General features: G+C 40.6%; 1 protein-coding gene across 1 annotated transcript in view; it reads right to left on the reverse strand.

Moving 5' to 3' along the window:
* Window positions 1-27,961, reverse strand: part of LRRC1 (leucine rich repeat containing 1) — a 138,076-nt gene that overhangs the window by 23,932 nt on the left and 86,183 nt on the right. The window contains exons 3-8 of the mRNA XM_047103133.1: window positions 27,737-27,815; window positions 23,392-23,481; window positions 6,331-6,387; window positions 5,984-6,047; window positions 5,289-5,363; window positions 2,007-2,151 (exon numbers count right to left, since the gene is read on the reverse strand). Coding sequence (XP_046959089.1) covers window positions 2,007-2,151; window positions 5,289-5,363; window positions 5,984-6,047; window positions 6,331-6,387; window positions 23,392-23,481; window positions 27,737-27,815 — 510 coding nt within the window. The remainder of the gene's footprint in view (window positions 1-2,006; window positions 2,152-5,288; window positions 5,364-5,983; window positions 6,048-6,330; window positions 6,388-23,391; window positions 23,482-27,736; window positions 27,816-27,961) is intronic.

Below are 27,961 nucleotides of genomic sequence, written 5' to 3' on the forward strand. Positions count from 1 at the left end.
CATTCGCATTTAGATCACTAAAGGTTGAGAGTTAAATGTTATCAGAACATCAGAAACAGTCAGCAATTAGAAACAAATTGTTTTAAAAGTCATTACATAAAAATACTGTATCAAAGCTGGAAAATTTACAGAAAAACAACCAGCTAGCTCTTGATGCATCTTTAAGAACATGAAATGTATCATGTACAAAGGAGAGAGGCTTTCACTGCACTCCAAGAATCGTCCTCACCAAAAACAAAAAACAATACAGTTTATTCTATCACCTATGAATGAAAATGCCTCAGTGAAGATTCCTACAATGAAGTGTTTCTAGGTATGCAGAGGAAAATGGCAATCTTTGAAAAGCCACATGAAGAACTGAATGTATTTCACTCAGAGCATAAAGCCTAGACTTTCTGGCGATGCCCGCAGGCCATGGAAAAGAAGAATGGAGTGACCACAGCATCCTCAAAATCCCCACTGAGTGAAGGAAAGCCTAAAGCTTTTGGATTCTCATGTTCAACTATAACTCAAGGGAATGAAGCTACAAAGCAGACATCCTCACTATCTACTGAGAGAGGCTGGCATGATGCTACAGTCCCCAGTAAAATCAGAAAACAGCCTGTATCTTAAAAGAGACGTCAAGCCGGAGAAAGGGACATGTTGAAAAAATTAACCTGCCTTGTGTGTGGTCACAGAGCAAGGCAGGAGAACTAATGGATTCTTGAGCTCTTTATTTAGCATCATCAATAACCTACTAACACTGTCCCCAGAGGCTTTGCAACTGTTTTCACTGGCAGGAGAGGCACACTGAATTGAATCGATAGATCTCCCCCCAACGGAGTCTCCCTAACAGTTTTCTGGCAAGTGGTCTTGCAGCCTCTCTTTGAACACTTCAGTTGACAGGGTTCCCTTCCCTTCACTAAGCAGCCCAAACTAATTTGTAGCCAGTATTTCTCTCAGATCTTTTCCTTGCGCTCACCTGAACTAGAAGATGTAACACATTGACCTCTCTTCTCCACAGCAGCCTTTCAAGTGCTTGAAGTCAGCCATCGGACACCTCCTATTTCCTATGCCAAGCAACTAAACGTCCCCAGTGCCTACAAACTGTTTGCGGGTGCCATGTATCACTCTCACCCAACATCTCTACCTAGAGTCAAAGTCCCCATCAATTTTCCAACCAGTCTGAAGCAAAAGGCAATGTCTGTGTTCCTGCCAAGATGCTATTATCACTTACTGCTTTCATCTTGACCAAATAGCAGAAAGGAAGTGGTCCTCTGTCATATAGCTTCTCCAATTACTGAAAAACTTTCAGAAACTTCCCTTGATATTTTGAATAAAAGTCAAAAAAAAAAAAAAGGTCAAAGACAGCAAGCCTATATTAACTATTTGGTTAAAGGTAGTTTCTTACAAGTTCTAAGTGGCTTTGCTATGGTGGAGCTCCTGGTCTGTGTCTGTTTATATCCTCTCTGCGTTTATTTTCTCAAGCTGAACTGCATGCCTTTATGGTAAAGGAAATGTCTGGACTAATTTCTTTTTAAAGGAAACAGCATAGGACGGTTAAAGGAAAAGATTATTCTCAAAGAACTATAAGAGGCTCAACCCAAGCACACCATTCTTCCCTAGGTCGTGCATAAGGTCAGGGTTACTTTCTCATAAACTGTTAGGGTGCTCACGGAGAAATCTCTCAGTGACTGCTCACATGCCTGAAATATATTCTATTATTCAGACTAATCTCCACGGAAATCACTGAAAGGAGATGTGGGTGAAATAGATGAGTTGACACTTAGAAGTAACAACAGGTACAACTGTTACCAAACCAGGAGGACAGAAATACCTGCATACTGAGAAACTTCAATTGTATTGAACATTCTTTGCATTCCTTCTTTAAGAACAAATAAACAAGGAGACTAAAGGACTCCCATCCCCAGCATCTGAGAGTGGTGACCAAAGGATCAAAGGAGTGAGTCCCACAGGCTCAAGACAACAGCCAACATCTTTAGAAGGCAATTCCTTTCGATACTTACCGATGCCATCCGGAATCATTTCTAGTAAGTTCTGGGAAATGACTAAATCTGTTAACGAAGTCAGGCCACTGATTTCTTCAGGAAGTCTCTCCAACCTGTTTTCAGAGACATCTAAGCACAGCAGATTCTTCAGATTTCCTATTTCCTACACCAGTGACACAGAAAAAGAGACTCATGCTTCACCCTGCTACAGTACAGAGGAATTTCTTACAGGGATTTTTCACAGTCAATTCTCAAAGCAGTGCTGAGGATGTTTCCTTAGTGTTTATCTATAGGAGGAGGCTGGAGTGAATTTCCAGACCCCCTTCCAATGAAAACGGGAAGCTGTATCAATCACAGACACGGAGCTGGGAGGGATGCCAAGCTCCCCAACTTCAGGCAGGCAAGGAATCATTCTCACTTAACAGATGAAGAGACTGGCACCAAGAGAGGACAAATGACTGTAGGGTAATATAATTAAAAAAAAACAAAAGGAGTCTGGAATCCAGTTCTTCAGGTTTAGAATCAATCCCTTGGGTACGCAGCTTAGAATTCGGGGTGACCCTGAGATTTTCTCTGTTAAGAGACCATCTCCTTTTTATCTCCCATGACCAGTAGTACCTGTTACAACAAACATCAATGTTACTGCACCCCGGCGATACTGGGGCCTCCAGACCCACTGACATCTTCACCATCGACAGAAGACAGAAGCAAGCGTACTGCTTTCAGAGACAACAGGCCATCCAAGGAGTGGAGAAAGAACCTCAAGGAGTCCAGTGTTCTGTTCAAGAGGTATCTTACCTTCCATTCACAAAATACATATTTTCTCTTTTATAACGGCCTCCACTTTTCCAGTCCCATTGCCACTACATTAAATTCCCCCTCTCACCTAGACAGTTAGCTCCAACCGTGAGACACTCCCTGTCCACGTCTGGGCTATAGACTGTTGTTTCCATATTTCCCTCCTGGAAACGCAGCTAGCTCTAAGCATGTAATCAGACCACCCTTCCGCTAAAAAAATTAAAATGTCTAGTGGCTCCTTGATGCCTACATAAGTACAAATCCTTCAATCTATACTTAATTTGGTCTGATCTACTTTTTCCAGTTCCTCCCCTACCTAATACACATCCTCTGAACCCGCCCCTGTAATTCCTGTCTGGAGGAAACCACACTGCATTTCTATTGATTTCAGGCCTGACCCTTGACATTGTTCTACCTTTTCATTAATTCCTCTTAACAATGTTTTGCATTGACAATAGGAAATGACAATAGGAAAATAATTCCGATTATTTAGACTATCTGATGCGTTGAGTCCTGGTTTAATAGAAGTTTCTTTTTAAAAAATTTTTTTAATGTTTATTTATTTTTGAGAGAGAAGGAGAGACAGAGCACGAGCAGGGGAGAGACAGAGAGAGAGGGAGACACAGAATCTGAAGCAAGCGACAGGCTCCAAGCTGTCAGCACAAAGCCTGATGCAGGGCTCAAACCCACGAATCACAAGCTCATGACCTGAGCCAAAGTTGAATTTTTAACTGACTGAGCCACCCAGGTGTCCCAACAGAAGTTTCTAAAGAGGGATGAATGAGATGTTTAACCATTTACAACAAGATCATTGGAGTTCTAATTTGTGTTCGAGATGTGGCATTTTGTACACAATCATTTACACACATCTGTACACACATACATTCTTTCCCCATCATGTCCCAGAGCTGGTGTGTTACTTTCCTGATAACCTCATGGTATTTTTATTCCCCATCCTCTGACTCCCAAAGTAACTGGAATTCTCTCAACCAGGATTTTGCATGATTTCCTAGAGAAATCTCCGTATTAATCAAACCTTCAGTTGCTAACTGGTCTCCTTTCCTCAAACGCAGCAAAACCTCAGAAACAGACTCCAATTAGTTCCTTACTTCCCTTAGTTGTGCGGTCATAGTAAGTCCAGTGCTATAAAACTACAACCATACCACAGAACTGAGTACTTTCTCCTAGTGTCAGACTCCATGCGTTAATACAGCATTCCTCATGAAGTGCACAGCCCCGTCACACCTGCTTCACATGACTGAGCAGACACCTAAGCATCTGATTGGCTTTAAACTATCGGCACCTTGGGGTGCCTGGGTGGCTCAGTAGTTTAAGCGTCCGACTCTTGATTTTGGCTCAGGTTATTATCTCACAGTCGTGATATCAAGCCCTACAGTGGGCTCTGTGCTGGGCGTGAAGGCTGCTTAAGATTATCTCTCTCTCTCTCTCTGCCCCTCCCCTGCTTGTGTATGCGCGCACGCGCGTGCTCTCTCTCTCTCTCTCAAACACATAAAATATCAGCACCTAAACCATCATGAAATATACCCGGACTTTAAAGACTGGCTGTAAGAGGGGTGCCTGGGTGGCTTAGTCAGTTGGGATCTGACTTTGGCTCAGGTCATGATCTTGCTGTCCGGGAGTTCAAGCCCCGCATCAGGTTCTGTGCTAACAGCTTAGAGCCTGAAGCCTGCTTCAGATTCTGTGTCTCCCTCTCTCTCTGCCCCTCCCCTGCTCACACTCTGTCCCTCTATCTCAAAAAAAAAAAAAAAAAAAAAAAAAAAGACTGGCTATAAGATATATCCAAGAACAAATTTCAGTAATACAATTAAATTACTAAATTAAATAAGGGGAAAAAGCTTGTTTTTTATTGTTGCACTTGTTGGTTTACATTTCTTTCTCACGTAAGCAGAAGGCAAGACTGCTTATTAGGGCTCCACAAGGGGACTATGTATTTAGAAATCCATGTAAGACTCCATTTCATTTGGAACATGGTTCTTACATTTGGTAATAGTAGGAACTTGAACACCCTGATATACCAGCTAAACCATAAGCATTATTTGCAAAAAATTTAAATAAAAGCTTTTAACATTTCTTTAAGATCAACTATTACAGTACAGAATGTGGTCACAATAATCCCAAAGCATTTGGCACATCACAATGAGTGGCAGAAATGGATACCATCAAGAATCAGGGGTCCTGATAATTTACAAATTTACTGGGCTTGAGGTAGGCCACATGGGGAGCAAGGATGAAATAAAATACAGGCTTCACAAACTAAAGGATACATTTGCTATCTGTAGAAATCATGGGTTGAGGCTTTCGATTTTTCTATGGCAGTGTAGCGTGAGTGCTCAATATATTTTTCCAAATGTGCTTTTTCAACCATTGTTTCTGGTTTTCAAGATCCCTCTTCTAGAAAATCTCATGCAGAAGCAGGGAATGCATGAGTGGTGGTTGTGGTTGTTTATTATTTGGAGGAAACAATGTAAAACCACCACTTACCTGAGGTAATTCTGACAGTTGATTTCCATCCAACCAGAGATCCTTTAGATGTAAGAGAGCTCCAATTGATTCTGGCTGAAACAAAAAAATAATGTTATGGTAACAAAGATCCAATGTTTATTACTCTTCCACTCAGAAAGAATCCTACTTCAACAGTCAATAAATGGGTACCATAGAGGAGGTTGGTTGGTACTTCTCCAATACAAGTCCCCCATCCTTCAAACACTCCCAAAACTCTCCAAGAATGCTGGTGGGAGGCACCTGGGTGGCTCAGTGGGTTAAGTGTCCAACTCCTGATTTCAGCTCAGGTCATGATCTTATGGTTCATGGGATGGAGCCCCGTGTCGGGCTCTGTTCTGACAGCACAGGGCTTGCTTGGGATTCTCTCTTACTCCCTCTCTCTCTGCCCCTCCCCCACTTGTGCTCGCTCGCATGCTCTCTCTCTCTCTCTCTCTCAAAATAAATAAACTTAAAAAAAAAAAGAATGCTGGTAGTTTCCACTGACACGCATCACATCTAATACTGACCCTCCCCACCCCCACATAATTCTCAACCTGTGTGTGAACTGGAACACATTCTCTAGTATTGCCAAGCTGTGTCTGTGGAAATATATCCCTACAGATCTCCCCTGAAGTATATTTTGATCATATCTGAGGACAAAATTAAATCTAAATCTCTCATTAATACAGACTTACCAAATTATATATTTCATTGTTTCCTAAATCAAGTTCTTCTAGTCTCCGCAGCTGGGTAAGAGAGCTATTTAAAAAAAGAAATAAAGGAACTCTTAGAGAGTATTTAGAAATGCTGAGCAATACAGTATCCCTCACTTGGACTAGTTTCCAAAAATAAGACTCATTTGGATTGCATGGCAGTAAATATTACCAAGGAAAAACTAGTAAGGGAAGGCAGGCATCTCCCAAACTTTCCAAAAGACACAGAATCTCCTTGTGACAAAGTATTGTAATACTTTTTTTTTTTTTGATACATGAAGAAATTCATTTAGTACAAAATCCCCTCTTATCTTCCCCATAAGACTCACTCAGGAAGATATGTGAGAAGATTCTCTCTCAGTTCCAGGGAAGCCAGGTTATAAAGACTAGAAATGAACAGAAGAAAAACATATAAGGAAAATTCCTAAGATTCTTCTTCCCATTCTCCTTCCCCATACATACACTCCACAAGTAGCAATGCTTAATAAAACCTTCTATGTCACATCTTCCCAGGAGGAAAAATATCTATAACCAGTACCTGTAAATGCCATTAAAAAGCATATTCTCTACTCCCAGATTTTAATATTAAAATAAAAAGAGTAGCCTCATCAATGTAAGGCACCCTCGTTTAAATACTTGTACATTTGATATGTGAAAAAAAAAACTCACTAGTCATTAAAGACAGTCACACCCAGGACCAAGATAGAAGTCGAATATGTGCTTCCAGACTCCAGAATGTCAAAAATGTGCCGTTACCATAAAAACAGTAGTGCCTTTAATCTCACAAAGGTCAGTGCTCTTCCTCCAAACATTAGTAAAAGACCATCCCTGTTTGAAAGCAGTGGGCCTCTCAGTCCAGAGGGCCCACGTGCTCTACTTAAGATCACAAGTTCACAGAGCACCAGGAAGCAACACTATGGAAATGACAGCCATTTAAATGCATCAGGGATAGGGTAATAGTGCACCTCACATGGTGCCTGGAACACAAGGCTGATTCAGTAAATGGGAGCTGTAATAGTGCTGCTTTTATTCTTACTAAACCCCAGAAAGTGGCGCTCTCTTCTGCAGACTCTCCAGCCTCTCGGGTGTAATCCACGCCTATTAGGAACATGGTGAAAGGAGACAGATGTTTTCCTCTAACACTGATTATCTGGGTCGAACCTTCCCAGGCAGTGGCAATTCCGCAGCACCAGAAACCTCACACACCCAGGGACATCAGCGCTGGCACATGTTACCAATTCAGTGATTCAGAAGGTGGACGATTCATCTATTACCCCACCAGTCACCACACCAAGCAAAAATTCAAGCTGTTGCTCACATCACCACAGTCACTGTCCAGATTTGGAGGACTTTTATGCGTGAGCGCACAGAACACAAGGAGTCAAACGTTATGCCGACACTCTAATCTGCCTTAATCCTCCACTCTCCTTCCAACGTTAAAAGCCAGAGTCACGGGTACTAACAAAGCTGGTTTCATAACATCAGAAAATGTAAATTTGATTGGCAGAGTGTATGTACATATTTAAAGACTGTTTGCCTGAAAATGTATCTTAACTCTGTGATGAAATGCACACATTCTGTATCTCCTTCAATTTTAGAAAATGGAATATTTTTCACAGAGTGGAATCAAACAAAACTCTTCACAATATATTTTTTAATCAAAATCCCTACTAATAATTATAATTTAATACCAACATTGTTAAAAGAAATGTAGGCTGATGGGAAGATTAAGCAATGTAGTTTTACTTTCCATGGGCCGACTGTTCACACAGAAGGAACGAGAACGGGAAGGGTGGGGGTGGGGGGGGGAGAAGGAACCAGGATCTATTTCCAAAAGCAACCTGTGGATGAGGATGATAAGTACATTTTTAAAGTCTCAGTAAAAGCAAAAAAAAAACAGGGCTTTGCTTTTAGTTTCCATGTAATTCGTGGCCAGTTTTATCAGGGAGGTGGGAGTCATTTGGCTATTTTCACATTTATATTTTAACAATCACTGATGAATTGACATTTTATCTACTCCACATTCATTACTTTCATGCCAATTTCGATGCACTAAAGACATACACTAACAAAGGAGGAAAAAGTCCTTTGCTTTACGAACGTTACCAGCAGGCACCTTCGAATGCATCTTTAAAAGCAGGGTTTTTTTTTTTTTTTAATGTACTATTTTTCATTTTTTTAAATTTAGTTTTGAGAGAGAGAGAGAGAGAGAGAGAGAACGAGCAGGGGAGGTGCAGAGAGAGAAGGAGACACAGAATCCAAAGCAGGCTTCAGGGTCTGAGCTGTCAGCACAGAGCCAGACATGTGGCTCCAACTCACTAACTGTGAGATCATGACCTAAGCCAATGCTGGATGCTTAACTAACTGAGCCACCCAGGCACCCCTAAAGGCAGTTTTATGCAGGCCTTGAAGTGTTGTTCCAAGGTCTGTAGCTTGGGCCTGAGGCCTCCTGCCTGACCCCGACCACCCCTCCTGCTCCTCTGGCAGGAGGCACGCACCCACAGGGGCTCCTGGGCTCCTCACACACACCACCTCTTCACTAGAAACAACCCAGCTTGGTGACGACACATCCATGACAACAATCAGGAAAGTGACGCTTTGTATGAGTTCCATTAGAAAGTGGCAAAGGCATAATTCAAGTGTGGTGGGAAGCCAAAACTCCCACCCTCACCCTCCACTGCCTTGAGGCAACTCGGGGACCCTCCATTCCCTTCTTTATAATTTAAGTTTTAAAAGCACCTATCAATATGGGGCAAAGAGGCAAGTCTTACCTTCTTAGCCATACCAAGGACACAAGGATTTTTGTTGGTTTATGTCATTTTAAAAATAGGACACACATTTTTAAGTTATCTTTATATTTTGTCATGAGGGTCAAAGGCATAGGCCACAGTCACTAAGAGCACATAATGCTTGAACAAAAACACTGCGAAAATGCCAGCAGACTTTTGGACATACAATTCTTGATAATGTCATGTTAATGTTCCCACTGCTACCATGCTAGCACCCAGGTAAAACATCCTGTTAACTGAAAAGGTTCTAACTCCAGAACTTCTCAGTTTCCACTGTTTTTGGATAGTAGGGAAAATGGGAACGTATGGGTCTTAACAGCAGCAAAAAACACCATATTTCTGTAACCTTTCAAAATTCAAAAATTCATTTAAAATGAAGTAAATAAAGCAAGAGCCTTTCTGAGGGAATACTTCCCCATAACTTTAAAGTATTTAAAACGAAGGAACTCGGACATTACAATCAAGCTCTAGGGACCCAGCAATGAAAGGGCGAGTCTGAAAGAGCACACAGAATCGGGGAGGTAGAAGTGTGAGGCCCAGCCTCCAGTCCTGGCCTGTTCCCTCCCTAAGTAGTAGCTGGATTGCTTGACTCAAGTGCTTTACCACTCTATCCCAAGTTCCCTTAAAATAAACATAGTCATATCTACTATGGCGATTAGGGCATAATGTATTTTCCCTTCAAGTCCAGTGAGCCACTTTTGTCTCTCATTTCCCTGAGATAGCCCCTATCCCTATGCATAGTTAGGTACCTTATGAGTGGGCATGCCCTGAGTCAGGTTCTTCTGAGAGACTACTCCAGAATGCTATTTTTTTTCATTTAAAAAACATTTTCTAATGTTTATTTATATTTGGGGGGGGGGGGGTAGGGGCAGGGAGAGACAGAGATAGATTCCGAAGCAGGCTCCAGGCTCCGAGCTGTCAGCACAGAGCCCAACGTGGGGCTCAAACCCACGAACCGTAAGATCATGACCTGAGCCCAAGTCAGACACTTAACTGACTGAGCCACCCAGGTGCCTGTGCACAGGATGCTATTAATCATCCCCATTGCAGAGGACTCCTTGAGGGCAGGTCCCACGGATGGTGAGCTGCTGGCATCAGCCAACTCTTACAAAGATCAAAGTTGGCTAGTCCCGGAGCAAGTGCAGAATCCTACCAGCCCGCTCCAAAAGGCAGTTCTCCAAACTCTTCGAGGAAGAGCTGACATAAAACGAGACCTGCCTGAACGCAGATTTAGACCAGAGAAATTAATACAAAACTGAGTAAATGAATGAATGATCTCCCTTCTTAGTCTTTCAGAATACAGGATCTTCCATCCAGACTTCAGGATACTGCCTTTCCCATCAAGGAAACCTATTCAATGCAGCACAAACATCTCTACATCTCTTACAGCACCTAAAAAAACCAAAACTAAACAAAACAAAAAACAACCAACATGCTTTGCCAAGTGCTGGGCTAGGGGATTCGAACTCAGTTCTGTCCATTTCTGAGACCAGGCTCTTAATCACCAGGCCAAGAGAAATAAGGAGGCTCAAACTCCATGTGCATTTATCAGCCATTTCAGTTAAAACATGATTAGCACAGAGGAAAAAGAAAGCATCGGGTGTTTCTGATACATTTACAAATGTGAGAAAATAAGACACTTGAGAGGCAATATGAGAATTACTGGTCTTTAACACTTCGACTACTAATAATGGCATCTGCAGCTTACTGTAGGACAGATACTGTTGTAAGTGCTTTACAAGATTCAGCTTTGTGGATGAGAAAATTAAGGCATGGAGAGGGAACCTGAACACGGCCTCACACAAATGAGAAGGGGCAAAGCCAGGATTTACCAGGGAATCTGAATTTTTATCGCTATCTCCTGCTGTCCTTCAATCTTGAGTCGGCTTTGTGAACAGCTAATATGATGAAATACATAACGTAAACCAAAGTATTCAACAGTAAGTTTTCCTCCCATATTCCTCCCTCATCTATCTAGTTTCCCACCACTGAGACCCTTCTCGCTGGAAATCACCCCTTTTTGTTAGTTACCTATGTATTCATCCAGAGTTTTCTTTTCATGCCAAGACAAGGAGATACCCTTCCCCTTTGTACATACAAGTTATCCCAAACACACTAGCACTGTGCTTTCCTCATACATATTTTTGTCTCACTTATTATTTGTACACATCAGTACTTTTTTTCTTTTAAATAATTGCATGGTATCTCACTTCTATATACACCTTAACTTTTTAAACCATTCCCTCATTCACAGATACTTCACCCTTCAATTTTAGTATCTGGCAAATTAAATTTTTGTGTAATACTGTTAGAATGACCTCATCCTCCTCCTACAAAAATATGAGTTCTATTCTCCCTATAACTCCCACCATTTCTATCCCCAAATGGGGTAAAACAAAATAACAAAAACCAACTTAACAAGCTCTTACAGAAAAAGAGTATGCTTAAAGCATTTCTTCTCAACACACTAGTGCTTAATGTTTTACAAAGTTCATGATAACAGGCACAAAAGTTACACTCTTTTATAAGTCAGAATGTAGGCCAACTGTATTTTTAGGATTCTATTTCAGGGACTGGATGAGTGGTTACTTTAAAGAATTTACATCTGTTCTCCACTATATTTTAAAAATCCCCTTTTAATCCACTAAGACTTTTTTTTTTTTTCATTTTTGGTGGTCCCAATCATTTAGAAAGTAAAGAATAAAATTAATTCAAGTAGCCCAAACAAATGGCAGTACACTATGAAACCATTAAAATACAAAATCTACCAACACTGATGGCAATAACATTTGACTGGAGAAAAATCAACATTATTCAGGACAGGGAAAGTTGCTTACACATTTGTAAAATTTCTGCTTTCTTAGTAACAAATTAGGACTTAAGAAATCTCTGGTAACAAATTTCCTTATGGTAGCTTTGCTCTAGAAACTTTTCTAAAAACCTTTTTGTTTTTGAAATAAACATTTTATAGGAATTCCTAGGCCTCAAAAGAGAGCAGTGAATATGGTAATAGTTTTCATAATGAAGATGTGTTCCTTACAGGCAGCATGCACTAACACAATATGGAGAAGCAGCCTGGCACTAGGCCCAATTAGCAAGGGGCCACGTGGTCCACTTAGTTCAAGCCCACTCAAATTAAGGTCACCACTCCCAAGGGTAGCAGACAAACTCAGACCCACACGCTCTACTTCAATCTACCAGGGCCCATCTACTTGCTCTACTTCTGCTAACAAACTGTCATAATTAAATGTTTACTGATGACCATTTGGGGACTGGCAGCTGTGTTTCAGGCACTGTGCCAGTCGATTATATATATATAGCCCTTCCCCTTTAAGAATGCTATTTTTTTGAGGAGGAAATTTAAACAGAGATGTTTGGATTCATTTAAACTTCTTTTCTTGTTTTTTGACAGTAGGTTTCTTTAATGGCCCAGGATAAGGAATCTCATGGAGACAGATACACAAAGTAAAGACAAAGGCCGCCAGAGGCTTCCCAGACTCCCAAAATTCTCCATGATTCGCATTGGGGTTTTGTATCATCTCAGCCTTGTCCCCCACTCCTTGTTACCTGCAGGTCTTAGAGGCTGTGGCTGTGTGTACCCACCTGGTCACCAGGTATGAGTAACGGAGGCAAAATGACCTCAGCATGTTACTCATAGGCTACACTATAGAGTTATTTTCTGCCAGAACAAACTACGTCAGGCTCCCAGGTACAGTCTCATCCTTCAGCAAGACCAGGCTTCAAGTTGGCCTAAGATCCATCATCACTACCTAATTCTAGAAAACCATCATCCCCCAAAAGGAAATTCCATACCCATCAGAAGTTATTCCTTATCCTGACCCTCACCCCTAACCACTCCCCCCAGCCCCCGGCAGGTACTGGCAACCACTAATCCAATTTCTGTCTCTAGGCATTTGCCCATACTAGACATTTCATATGAAAGGAATCCTACAATATGTGGCCTTTCCTCTCTGGTTTCTTTTACTTAACATGTTTTTAAGATTCATCCCGTTGTAGCATGTATCGGTATCCCCATTACTTTTTTGGCTAAGTATTTCATTATATGAATATACCATATTTTGTTTATCAGTTCATCACTGATGGAAATTTCAGTTGTTTCCACCTCTTGGCTATTATGAATAATGCAGCTACAAAAATTCATGCACAGGTTTTTGTGTAGGCAGGTTTTAAATTCTCTTCCATACATATAACTAGGACTGGAACTCCTGGGTCATATGACAACTATGTTCAATGTTTTGAGGAAGGACCTGTTCCCTCAAAAGAGGGGCTTCTTCATTTTACATTCCCACAACAGTGTATGACGGTTTGCAGTGTCTACACATCTTCACCAACATTTGTTATTGTTTTTGCTTTTTAAAAAATTTATATCCAAGTGAGTTAGCATATAGTACAATAATGATTTCAGGAGTAGAATCTGGTGATTCATCCCTTACAAATAACACCCAGTGGTCATCCCAATAAGGGGCTCCTTAATGCCCCTTGCCCTTTTACCTCACCCCCCACCCAAAACCACTCCAGCAACCCTCAGTTTGTTCTTTGTATTTAAGAGTCACTTATGTTTTGTCTCTCTCTCTGTTTTTATATTATTTTTGTTTCCCTTCCCTTATGTTCATCTGTTGTTGTTGTTTTTTAATTAGATTAGCGGGTCTGAAGTGAGATCTCACTGTGGTTTTGATTTGTATTTATTTGATGACTAATGATGTTGAGCATCTTTTCATGTGCTTATTGGCCATTTGTATATCTTCTGTGGATAAATCTATTCAAATCCTTTGCTCATTTTTATTTCTTATTGGGTTGTCTTCTACTGTTGAGTTGTAAGAGTTCTTTATTCTGGATACGAGACTCTTATCAGATATATGATTTACAAATATATTCTCTCCCCTGTACATTGTCTTTTTACTTTTTTGATAGTGTGTACTTTGATGCACGTAAGTCTTTAATTTTGATGAAGTCCAAATTTATCCATTTTTTCTTTTGTTGTGTGGGCTAATAAACAACTGCCTAATCCAATGTCACAAAGATTTATCTCTAGGCTTTCTTATGAAAGTTTTAGTTCTTAGATTTAGTCCCTGCTGCATTTATAGTTAGTTTTTGTATGTGGTGTGAGGTAGGGGTGTGACTTCATTCTTTCACATATGGATGGATATTCAGTTGTCCCAACAGCATCTATTGAAAAGATTATTCTTCCTCACTGAACTGTTTTGACTCTATCAAAATCAATTAACCATCAATGCAAGGGTTTATCCTGAATTCCCAATTCTGTTCCAGTAAACTGTATGTCTATCTTTATGCCAGTGCCACACGTCTTGATTATTGAAGCTGTGTAATTAAGTTTTGAAATGTGGCAGTGTGGATCCTCCAACTTTGCATGTCTTCTTTAAGAATGTTTTGGATATTCTGGGTTTCTTATATCTCCATTCAAATTTTAGGATCAATTTGTCAATTCCTGAATAAAAAAAAAAAACAGCTAGAATTTTGAGGGAGACTGAGTTGAATCAACAGATTAATCTGGGGAGTATTGCTATCATAGTTATATTAAGTTTTCTAATCCATAAACACAGGATGTCTTTCCATTTATTTAGGTCATTTTTAAATTCTTTTAACAACGTTTTGTAGTTTGCAGTATATGGGTCTTACATTTCTTCTGTTAAATTTATTCCTAAGTATTTCACTATTTTTGGTGCTTTATAAAGGAAATTATTTTCTTCATTTCTTTTCTGGTTTGTTCAATACTACTACTTGGAAATAAAACTGATTTTTACATATTAATCTTCTATCTTGTAATCTTGTTGAATTCATTTATTAGCTCTAATAGCTTTTTGTGGATTTCTTAGGATTCTTTATATACAAGATCACATTCATCTGTAAACTAACCCATTTTTGAAAAGTAAAAAATACAGTGTGGGATTTTCTTGAGTAGAAATTGATACAACTGATCTCAAGAAAAATATTTTACTAGAGGTGCCTGGGTGGCTCAGCTGGTTAGGCATCTGACTTTGGCTCAGGTCATGATCTCATGGTTTGTGAGTTCTAGCCCCGCGTCGGGCTCTGTGCTGACAGCTCAGAGCCTGGAGCCTGCTTCAGATTCTGTGTCTTCTTCTCTCTCTGCCCCTCCCCTGCTTACTCTCTGTCTCTCTCTCAAAAACAAACACTAAAAAATTTTTTTTAAATATTTCACTATATGCTTTTTGAAAGACAAATTCATTCACACTTCGTACCAATATGTGAAAACTTAGAGCAAAAGTATCCTTCCTGGCTTTACCGGTAGAATCCTTAAAGTGTTTTTAGTTAGAGTAAAGCAAAAAGCTACTGTTCACTAAAAACTGTTTTCAAGGGCATATCTGAAAAGTCAACCTTATTCAGACAGTATTCTTTTTTTTTTTTTAATGTTTAATTTTGAGACAGAGAGACAGAGCATGAGAAGGGGGAGGGGCAGAGAGAGGGGGAGACACAGAATCCAAAGCAGGCTCCAGGCAGGGAGCTGTCAGCACAAAGCTGGATGCGGGCTTGAACCTACGAACCGCAAGATCATGACCTGAGCCAAAGTCAGACGCTTAACCGACTGAGCCACCCAGGCGCTCCCAGACAGTATTGTTAAAGTCTACCCTAGACTGGGAACTCTATGAGGAGCCTACTGAATGCTTCTCTCCTTGACTGCTGCCCTTCCATGCGAACTGGCAATCTCAGTGATATGTAAAGTCATTTACTTAATATTACCCCAACATTTTCTAACAGGGATATAAATAAGTCTTTATAAAGTGCAAACAAATAAATAATTTCATGAAACAGAAAATGCAGCTTATTCATGGAAGAAACTAAGTGTGAATCCTAGCTGTTCCACCCACCAGCAACACAACCCTGGGCAGATTACTTATCCCCACTTCACAGACAAAACCAACAGGACTCAGGATGGCTAACGGTAACCATGACTACACATGCTGTACTTAGACCATATATGTGCCTAACATGGCACCGCCCCCCCCATTCCTTAGTTTCCTTCATCACATGGAAATTAATACAGCTGCTCTCACTGATCATCAATATTAGCTCTGAGCTTTTTTGGCAACAAAAGCAGAAAAGGAAACGTGATAAATGTCAGAACTAATATTAAAAGGAAGAAGCTTACCAGTTCTTCTGATGAGATTTTTTTCCCTAAAAAAAAATACATATTTAAATCTCTCCCTAATGGCTCCTTTTAGCAGGGAAATTAACAATATAAATGAATAATAATTATTCTTCATTCGAAGGTTTCAGAGCAATGGAAACAGGTGTTTTGTTTTGTTTTGTTTTTTAATCAACTGTATATCATTAAGCCAGACAAGTGATTGTGTAGGAACAGGCCAATGTGGTCCCAGCACAAGGCTTCAAGAACCTAACTGGCTTGCCTACAATGTCAAGAGGGAAGCTAGCAGAGTGAAGGAGGTAACACTGTGCACCTGGTCACATGTACTCATTCTTTATGTCAGAGCAACACTAGGGTTGCTACAGACACAAAGAGTTTAACGACCAGAGACTCCCCCCACTTTCAGGGTACAAAGTGATCGAGATGCAAACACTTGAATACTGAACAACTAGACTACCGTGTACAGATAAAGGACTAACATGCTTATTGTGTAGCCAGTAAAGAGTGGGTCAAGGAAGCTGTGCACTTAGGATCTATCTCACCCTTCTCATCATTGGAGAAGGCTTGACAAAAGAGATAGAATTTCAATCATTAAGTGAGGACAAACCTCAGCCAGTCGGCAAAGAGAGGAAAGAAGGAACACATCTTAAAGTTCACTTTTTTTTTAAGCTATCCTTTTTTAAAAATTTATTTATTTTGAGTGAATGAGAGAGCGAGAGAGCATGTGAACAGGGGAGGAGCAGAGAGAGAGGCAAAGAGAGAATCCCAAGCAGGCTCCTCACTTTCAGAACAGAATCCAACATGGGGCTTGATCTCACAAACCATGAGATCATGACCTGAGCCAAAATCAAGAGCTGGACGCTTAAACCAACTGAGCCACCCAGGTGCTGCTAAAGTTCACTTTCATGAAAGGCTTTGAAGCTTTCTGCTTGGTTTGACCAGAGCTTGGTGGGTCTACACCACAGTAAAAACTCTATAGTGCATGCTGCTACAACAAACAAACACTACCAAGCTTCTGAAACAGTGGTCTCCAAATTTAACTTGAAAAATATTTGCAGCACACTTTTAAGTAAATATTATATGCAACATCAATACAAAAAATAAAAAAGCTAGTAACAGAGCTGTGCAGGCACAAACAGGGATCAGCAAAGACCACCCACCAGAGTGCTGTTTCTCACTCTCCTCTGTGTCCAACAGAGATTTCACTGGAACCCCTAGGGACCTGAAAAAGGAGAGGTTAAGAACCACTAGTCTTGAGCTTCACAGACTCCCAAACATTCTCTTCTAGACTGGTGTTCCTCACACGTTTATAAGAGTATACTTTTATAATCCTCTTTGCATTTATTTTTAAAACATATAGATGTACTTTTAAATTTAATGTAATTTTTAAGTAAAAAAAATAAAGCATTTTAAAATATTTTATTTAAAAATACAAAAGTTTTTTGGGCTCTCAATAATTAGCAATGGGACTGAAAATACTGTATTATGTATTAAATCTTTTGTTTTATAGCTGGGTACAAAACAATTGATTCTAAATTGTTTTAATCCTTTGTTTAATCACTATAATAGGTGAAAGAAATTCTTCACAAAGTTACACTGATTCAAGAGGAACTATATTCTCAGCTGCATTTATTAAATCATCACTAATTTTTAAAAATGACTTCTGCTTGCAGTAAGGTCTCTGTTGAAATTCTGCTCACCATCATCTTCCGTGACATCAATCATTTGTATATGAAGACTAATCAGAAAGTGCTGTGTTTTGGGGCACCTGGGTGACTCAGTCAGTTAAGTTTCTGACGTTGGCTCAGGTCATGATCTCATGTTTCATGAGTTCCACCCCCATACTCGGTTCTATGCTGACAGCTCTGAACCTGGAGCCTGCTTCAGATTCTGTGTCTCCCTCTCTCTCTCTCTGCCCCTCCCCTGCTCATGCTCTATCTCTCAAAAATAAACATTAAAAACAATTTTTTTTTTAATTTTTTTTTTCAACGTTTATTTATTTTTGGGACAGAGAGAGACAGAGCATGAACGGGGGAGGGGCAGAGAGAGAGGGAGACACAGAATCGGAAACAGGCTCCAGGCTCCGAGCCATCAGCCCAGAGCCTGACGTGGGGCTCGAACTCACGGACCGCGAGATCGTGACCTGGCTGAAGTCGGACGCTTAACCGACTGCGCCACCCAGGCGCCCCTAAAAACAATTTTTTAAAAAAGTGCTGTGTTTTTGTATTTTTAACAAAAGAGTTTAAAGAAACTATATTAGGGGAATTAATTTCTCACTCATTGTTAATCACCTTTATTTATTTATTTATTATTTTTATTTTTTTAAATTTTTAAAATTTAAATCCAAGTTAGTTAGCAATATAGTGCACCAATGATTTCAGGAGTAGATTCCTTAATGCCCCTTGCCCATTTAGCCCATCCCCCCTCCCACAACCCCTCCAGTAACCCTCTGTTCTCCATGTTTTACAGTCTCTTATGTTTTGCCCCTCTCCTTGTTTTTATATTATTTTTGCTTCCCTTCCCTTATGTTCATCTGTTTTGTATCTTAAAGTCCTCATATGAGTGAAGTCTTATGATATTTGTCTTTCTCTAATTTCGCTTAGCATAATACCCTCTAGTTCCATCCATGTAGTTGCAAGTGGCAAGATTTCATTCTTTTTGATAGCTGAGTAATATTCCATCATGTATATACATATATATACACCACGTCTTCTTTATCCATTCATCCATCGATGGACATTTGGGCTCTTTACATACTTTGGCTATTGTCATCAACTTTACTTTAAAGGACAAGGTACTATGCTAACGTGCCATCACAGAGAAGGGCCAAATCTGGGACATTCTTACTCTTTAGTAAAAGAAAAATGTGTGATTCCGCATGAGGTAACCAGTATACTTCTTTATGGTTCAAAAGATCTTCATGATCATTCTTCATGTCACCAAAAAGTATTATAGGGATTCTACTATGTGAGAGACTTGCTTCATCTAAGTAGCCACACTGAGGGTGGCTGCCGTGCAGCCACGTGGTGAGTGTAGGACACAGACTGTAGTGCCCTGCAGTTCCCTGAGAGTGCAATGACCTGCGACCTGTGCGATGCTGGCTTCTTCCCACACGTCAATGGCGAATCATCTGCACCCCGCAGGATTCCTAACAGCGCGCTCGGGGATTTCAGGAAGCGACAATTTATGGCCATCATGTACTGAGGTACCCAGGGAAGCAGCAACCGACTCACAGGAACACCGCAGGATACTTTACACTTGAGACAGACATGGCAGCACTCAACAGCTGTTAGACACCACGTGAACCACGAGCTCATGTTGTTCCATTTCCACACTGGACAGCATGACATTCCTTTCAAGGACACCATGTCTTTGCAAAGCTGGGTTGCCAGAGACAAACGGTAAGTACCAGGTGAAAAATCAATGTGGAAAGGGAAAAGGGGTGGCATTTTGAGAGGCTGAGCGGTGTCCAGCAGGTACCCACATCCTACAGCAAATATTTGGCAACATTTAAAAATGAAATAAATGGGTGCTTGTGTGGCACAGCCAATTAAACGTCCAACTTTGGCTCAGGTCATGATCTGACAGTCCGTGGGTTCGAGCCCCGCAGTGGGCTCTGTGGTGACAGCTCAGAGCCTGAAGCCTGCTTCAGATTCTGCGTCTCCCTCTCTCTATGCCCCTCCCCGGCTTGTGCTCTGTCTCACTCTCTCTCAAAAATAAATAAACATTAAAAAAATATTTTTTAATAAAAAAATTAAAATGAAATAAAAATATTTATTCTTTCCATTTACGTATATTATTTTTTGAAACAGCTACTAGGTTGTTAGAATAAAAATACTTATTATGTTGGCTGGACTTACCTACTTAATAAATGGCACCATCAGATATGGCCAGGAGCACTAAGAAAATGTGTCTGTTCCCCAAAGGGCCATGAGAGCCACCTGAGCTACAGTGGCGGTGCATGGAGTAGTGGAAAGCACAGGACCAGGACCAGGGGGGCCGTGCTCCAGTTACAACTCTGCCATCAACCCCCAAATGCTCTTCACATTAACCAACCACTGGCAAACCAAATGCACTAGTGGACAGATGCTCACAGGTGGCCCCAGCTTCAAGGCGACTGCAGTCAGCTTGCCCTAGATAAAGGCTTGGCTGTCTCCTCCAGGCAGGACACTCCTGCCCTCCCTGAGGGGCCCACAACCTGGACAAATCCACAGCTTTCCCAGTTCATGCCAAGTACTGTGCTAGGCGCCAAAAAGAGAAACCGAGGTCCCATTCTCACTGTTGCTCAAAAGGCAGATACTGAGGTGGCTGACTCACCTGACCAATGAGAAATAAGCAGAGTTAATCTATGCAACAATTCCCACTTCAGAATCTACAAAGATAACAGCAAGTATGATCATTCAGATGGCAGCCATTTCCTGTTCAAATTTTTTTTTTTTTTTTAATATGAAATATGTATGTCTTACAGGGGTGCCTGGGTGGCTCAGTCGGTTGAGCGTCCGACTTCGGCTCAGGTCATGATCTCACAGCTCGTGAGTTCAAGCCCCACTTTGGGCTCTGTGCTGACAGCTCAGAGCCTGGAGCCTGCTTCGGATTCTGCGTCTCCCCTCTCTCTGCCCCTCCCTCACTCGCATTTTGTCTCTGACTCTCTCAAAAATCAATAAACATTAAAAAAAAATTTTTTTTAATAAATATGTGTGCCTTATTTATAAAACCATACTACCTCTGAATAGTTGTTTGGTTACTAAATATTTGATTCAGTGCCCTACAAAAACCGTTTGGGAATCCTCTGGGAAACTGAAGAATTGTTTTCATGAGGAAAGTTTGTAAGTTTCAAGTAAGGATTTGCTTAAAACGTAATATACTTATGCATATATGCAATTTCCTCAACATTTCGCCATCTCAATTGCTTAAAGGGCCTTTCTGGCATGGTCTAGGACACCAGGGGTGCCCAAGCTTCTCCAAGGAGTCTGTTCTTTGCTTCTTTCTACCAAGTGAAAACTCACTGTTACTTTAGTATGCAAAATCTTAAATCCAACAGGTAGAAATCATGGAATCTCTTGCTTTGGTTAAAATATATAAATAAAAATATATATAATATATATATAATATATATATTAATTAACATATAAAAATATATATATATATATATATATTTTTTTTTTAACAACCAGGAACAGGAAACTCGCTATCTCCCATTTATTTTCACAAACTGACCTAGTAAGAATCAGTTGATTCATTCATCTGCCCCATATTCTTACTTCCTGGGTGATGATTCACCACAGGCTTCAAGTTCAGAGCGACAGTTTGTTTTGGAAGCAATCAGTATACATAAGGCTGTAACAGTTACACAAGATGATTAAGACTACAATCAAAACAAAACAGAACACTACCCTTATTACTGACAGGATACGCAGGTACACAAGAAATGCTGAACACTGACAAAAACAGGTACACGTACTAACTGAAAAGATGGAATAAAGGATATGTAATTTATTCTAAAATGACTATTAACTAGCATTCTCTATTAATACAATGTAGTGGGGAGTGAGAAAGGCCCTCTTATTCAAAAAAAAGAATGTATTTTCTCTCAAAGCATTCAACCTTTTTAAAAAAGACATAAATGGGGGGATACAAGGGATGAACATGTGGGCAGTGGTAGGCTAAGAAAGAATGGGAAGGTGAGTATCAAGGGAATTAGATTCCAGAGACTTCCAAAGAGGAAGGGGAGGAGGAGGAGGAGTCAGTTTAGGCATTTAAATGGCTATTATAATTTGGCTATTGTTGGAAGTGCTGCTATAAACATTGGTGTACAAGTGCCCCTATGCATCAATAGCCAAATTATGGAAAGAGCCTAAATGTCCATCAGCTGACAAATGGATGAAGAAGATGTGGTTTATATACACAATGGAATACTACTTGGCAATGAGAAAGAATGAAATCTGGCCTTTTGTAGCAACGTGGATGGAACTGGAGAGTGTTATGCTAAGTGAAATAAGTCATACAGAGAAAGACAGATACCATATGTTTTCACTCATATATGGATCCTGAGAAACTTAACAGAAGACCATGCGGGAGAGGAAGGGGGGGGAAAGTTACAGAGAGGGAGGGAGGCAAACCATAAGAGACTATCAAAAACTGAGAATAAACTGAGGGTTGATGGGGGGAGAGGGGAAAGTGGATGATGGACATTGAGGAGGGCACCTGTTGGGATGAGCACTGGGTATTGCACGGAAACCAATTTGACAATAAATTATATAAAAAAAATAAATAAAAATAAATGGCTATTATATTAATTAGAAATATATGAATCTTGATACAGCAAAAGTGCTAAGTCAAGAAACCCACAGTAAAACATGATTGTTTCCTCTGCAACAGATACCATCAACTCAGAGTATACTGGGGCTTCCTGTCCCCTTCCCCTCCTGGGACATTAAGGACACAAATCTGTATCAGCAAGTCTACTGGCAACATGTTTAAACAGCTTGCATCTCAGAAAACATGATCTTGCCAGCTCAAACCGGGGTCAGCCTGCTGTCTTCCGCCTGTATAGGAGGGAGAGGAGGGGGCAAAGTTGTCTATGAAAAGCAGTCCACTCCCACAGATTTCTGGAAAGAGACCCTTTGCAGAACAGACATCTGTCAGATACACTGCAGTTCTCAAAACCAAAGTTTCTGTTTTGTCTTAGAACTCAGGTAGGACACGTGAACACAAGGAAAACCTTCTATGACACTAGGGAAAACTGGTCCACTAGCTTCGGCCGGCCACGTTGCACTTTTGTTTTAAGTGGTAAAGCATGAGCTGTCAGCCTGATTTAACCCACTGCATGTCCTGGAGGTATGGAAAAGATCCGCTAATTCAATTAATTCATCTGTGAGAATGTGTAAGAGAACATTTAATTGCCCACACACACTTTCTTCAAAGGATTTTATTTCTGGCCATGGCTGTCCTCCCCAGCCTCTAAGCCGGCACCATGGAAGTGTGCCCATCCCATCCCATGTCCCTCTCCCCATTCCACGCCTGCTCTCCAAAGACACCACTCCTACTCGCCATTCTCAGGTCTGAGGTGCACAGACGCTGGCAGACGCAGCCGTTGTTCAGGGTACATACTCCGTAAATGTTTGATCAAAGTACTGAGTGGTAGCTGCCAACAGGATTTATTAACTACTACATGACCAGTGCTACTTTGTTCGCTTAAGTTAACTACTCTGGACTCCATCAGTTTGAGGGACATGTCCAAATAAATTTAGGTTTTTCACAGTAGCATTACCCCTTTTGACCACTGGGATTTAGGGTCAACTGAAAGCAAAAACACCGGAATCTCGCTATGATCCTTCTTGAGGATGAGATTAAAGATTGGGTAAAAGGCTTTCGGAATAGAAAGATAAGAGCTGTCAAAGAGAAAGAGGCTGGGGTGGATGATGAAAACACTCTCCTGTCCTCACATAAACACTTACTTGCCGATATTTTCAGGCAGGGACTGCAGGGAGATGTCGTTTACAGAGAGACAGGTCAAATTCTGTAATTCAGGAAAGCTTTCTGGCAATCTGAAACAGCAACAAAAAAATGTTAATTGAAAAAGAAAAGTGCATATAGAGTGTACACCAGACACAAATATAATGATCTCTCCCATATTCTCACTGAAATAACTTAAAATTACATTTTAAGTGGCATATTTGCCTGGTCTTCCTATATAGAAGACATCGATAAGGAAAGAAGCCAAGACTCAGTTTACCTAGAAGTACAGAGGCATGAAAAATACTTGATGGGGTGATCCAGGAATAATTAACCCAGGAAAGATACACAAGCTCTAACACTAATTTAGCCCAGAAGATTATAATAAAACACAGGACAGCAGCTTAATAATGGCTTTTTTTCTGTAGATTATAATAGCCAGAGCAAAGCTATGGATTACTTAGAACTGATCAATTGACAGCAATTGCTACTTTCTTAATAATTTTCTTTTAACTTGATTTAAGATGCCAATCACTTGAGATAATTATTATGCTTCACTATGTTCTACACAAAAGGACATTCTTTATACTTCCCTTAAATGCTACTGAAGAGTGAGGTTTTCAAAATAAAAGTATTTAAAAACTTACAAAGAAAGTTTACTTTCAGTATTTCTATGGTTACTTCCAGTTAGGGAGGAAAAAAAAATAGGGTTAAAAAGATCTCATTGCTTCTAAAATGCCAAAGGTCCTTATACATAAATCTGCTAATACAGACAATAGAACATAGAATTCATTGTTTCAAGTAGGAATGAGGAGGGGGGCTTCTTGCTTTAGTGATAGTCTCTACATTAGAATCTTTCATTTCATTCCTCTTTCTAGGTTCCGTTTTTAAAAAGAAAACTCTAGGGGCACCTGGGTGGCTGGGTGGCTCAGTCGGTTGAGTGTCCAACCCTTGATTTTGGCTCAGGTCATGATCCAAGCAATGGTGGTAGGACTGAGCCCCAAGCTGAGCATGGAACCTATTTAAGATTCTCATTCTCTCTCTCTCTCTCTCTCTCTCTCTCTCTCCCCCTCTCTATCCCCACCCCCTTCTGGCCCTCTCCCCCACCCTTGCTCTCTCTCTTTCTCTAAATAAATTTAAAAAAATAAGTAAATAAAAATTAATAAAATTTAAAAAATAATAAGCAAATTCTATGGTACTATTTCACATATAATATAGGTAATTCCAAACTTCAAAAACAAATCCAGGCCCTGCAAGATGAGAGTTATAGTCCATTATCACTGAAACACTTTCTACAAAGTTGAAACCTCTTTCACAGTGTAAGAGAAGTAAGATTTTTTATTCATATTTAAAAAGATGCAACTTACCTGCTGCCTGAGTTTGTACCGTAAAGTACGTATCATTTTACAATTTTAAAAGTAGCTAAAATGCTCTTAAATATAAGGAAAAGGTATTTTGAAATAGCTGATTTCCTTTTTTATGAGCTGTTCACGTTAAGAGCCAAGCGACTGTGTGGGGAGGAAGCATGGACGGCAGGCTAGGAGAAAGGAAGTCTAGCCGGATCTGCCACTCAGAGGCTGCGTCATCTCAAAAGGTCATTCAGTCTCTTTCAGCCTCGGTTTCTTCAGCCATAGCATAAGCGGGTCAACCCAAATCGTTTTTAAGGTCCTTTCAATTCACAGATAAGTTGTCCTAATTCTTAAAGGAGTACACCTGCCAAATCAAAGACTTTACTTTAAGAAACCTCCCAAATATGAGGCCAGGAGTAAAGCCTCCTACAGGGTGGGTGTGTTCTGGTCGGAGAGTTTTGAGAGAATGGTAAAGCCATGTGTCAGCAGACATTAGAAAAGGAAAACTAAAGAGGTAGAAAAGGGGATTAAGCAATTGAATGGCAAAAAAAAAAAAAAAAAAAAAAAGTCCTCCAAGGCAGCATAATAGTATTTCCCAGCTGCCTAACCCTACAAGCTGCCTTACGGATAAACAGCTTAGTTCAGTTCAACAGCCATTTAGAAAGTGCTTATTCCATTCCAGAAATTAAGGTAGGGCTGGAGATAAAACAATAATAGAAGAATACAAGTAAACTTTCTCAGTCTAATTGGGGAGTCTTGGTCAAGGTGATAACTCAATTGTAAATTTCAAGGGGGGTGCCTGGGTGGCTCAGTCAGTTAAGAGAATGACTCTTGGTTTCAGCCCAGGTCATGATCTCACGGTTCGTGTGTTAGAGCCCTACACCGGGCTCTGTGCTGACAGCTCAGAGCCTGGAGCCTGCTTCAGATTCTGTGTCTCCCTCTCTCTCTGCCCCTCCCCTACTCGTGCTCTGTCTCCCTCTGTCTCTCAAAAATAAATAAACGTTAAAAAAATTTTTTTAATAAAATAAAATGTATAAATTTAAAGTGTTAGGAAAAAGGTATGCTTAGAGCATAATGGAAGGCCAGAGGAGGGGACTGTGCAGAGTAAGAAAAGACTTCCCAAAGAAGTGTAATGCCCACCCCCCCCACCTTGTACACCTTACAGGAGTGCAAAAAGAGGAGAGTGAAATAAATAACCTATGAGCACTCTGTAACAGCAGAGCCTGACGTCTGACATGGGCAACTGAAAGCAATGAACATGGAAAGATAGGCCAAGGTCAGATACAGGGGAGGGAAGGCTGCATAGCACCTGGAGGAGACGCCACTCTATCGTATAGAAACAGGGAGCTCCAGAAAGGTTTGAAGAAGAGGGACAATTGTGTGGACCATGGTTAAGAAAGAAGACAAGACTTGAGGACAGAGATGAGTCAGAGCTTACTACGTTTACTATTTTTCATAAAAATAGATGTTATTAGTAATATAGTCACTGAAATTCAAAAGACAAAAATAAAAAAGAAATTTTTTTAATGTTTATTTTTGAGAGAGCAACAGAGCATAAACAGGGGAGGAGCAGAGAGAGGGGTAGACACAGAATCCGAAGCAGGCTCCAGGCTCTAGGCTGTCACACAGAGCCCGATGTGGGGCTCAAACTCACAAACCATGAGATCATGACCTGGGCTAAAGTCGGACGCTTAACCGACTGAGCCACCCAGGCGTCCCAAAAGTATTTTGTAAAACACATTGACTTCAGGGTGTCTAGAGTCGGTTAAGCATCCAACTTTGGCTCAGGTCATGATCTCAATGGTTTGTGGGTTCGAGCCCCGTGTCCGGCTCTGTGCTGACAGCTCAGAGCCTGGAGCCTGCTTTGGATTCTGTGCCTCCCTCTCTCTCTGCCCCTCCCCCAGTTGCTGGTTCGAAGCGCTCGCACGCGTGCGCTCTCTCTCAAAAATAAATAAACATTAAAAAAATTTTTTAAAATAAAACATTTATTTCTTAAAAATAGCAGAAATGGCAAAAGCAACACTAAATGGGCATTCTCCAGCACTCCATACCCAAGAAGACCCAAGTAATTTTCATATGGGCAATATGTATCCCAAATTTTAATCTCATCTCAATTTTCCTATATGCTTAAAAAAAAAAAAAAAAGCAGAAGGGAAGAGGGAAAAGTACCTTTCTCCTGAGGCTGCTAACAGTTTAGAAATCTTAGATATGAACCTACTTGGCCTAGAGACACATCTGGAACTTTTTCTGAGGACCATCTCTGAATTGCCAGGTAGGCAACAATTCAGCTAACCTGGCAACACAGGAACCTGGAAGCCAGTTATCAGTGGCCTCATGACTGAGCCAGGAGCCACGAGGAGGGTGGCTCAGCTGTGCCCAGGCAATGTGCTGCGTCATACCAGAACGGGCAAGGCTGGAATCGGTAGTAAAACAGTGATAAGGTGGCTTTATTTTGAGGAATAAACCCAAAGAAATCCTCACAGCTATCGCTAAAGTAAGGAAATAATGGTGTTGGCAGAGTTGTTTGTTTGTTTTAAAGGGAGAATTAGAGGAAAGCTAAGATAGTAATATGTTTCATTACTGGGGTGGAAAAAATATCCCTTATTAGGACTTCTCCTTGGATAACTATAGGGGAAGCTCTCTGGGAATTCAGAACTCAGTCTCATCCTACAAGACAACATAAGCAATAGAGGATTTATGAACTACTCCAATGCTTCATACTGCTTGAGAAATGCACTTCTCACTCCTGTTTTGTCCACTCCACTGTGCCTCCCCTGACCCCCTACCAAAATCCTTTCAATGTTCCATCAATAGTACAGTGTGCCCTTCATTGCACAGTGCTATTTATAAATAAATCTCTATGAAGGTCAATCATCCTTGATAAAGACAGCCATCCATCTAGGTACCTACACAATGGGTAACCAGGTTGTATTCATGGCTTGGTTCCCAAAAAGGATATCCTTAGTACTACATCCAGAAAAGCAAGCAGAAAGGTTACCTCGTCAGTGGATTTCCGCTGAAGTCAGCTATCTGTAGTGCTTTACAGAATGAGATGCTTTCTGGAATTTCAGGAATATCTGTAGGAGCAAAGAAAACATCTGTCATTTACCACCATTGTTAATAGTTTTCACCATCCTCAAGATGGACCACAGTGACAAGAGAATATCTAGTAAGTACTATCTCTATTCAAATGTGGCATAGATTTCTAAAGTATTTTTCTACA

Source organism: Lynx rufus, unplaced genomic scaffold (assembly GCF_022079265.1).
Source record: "Lynx rufus isolate CCGP_SWC_20201006 ecotype Redwood Valley unplaced genomic scaffold, mLynRuf1.p SCAF_6, whole genome shotgun sequence".
NCBI lineage: Eukaryota > Metazoa > Chordata > Mammalia > Carnivora > Felidae > Lynx > Lynx rufus.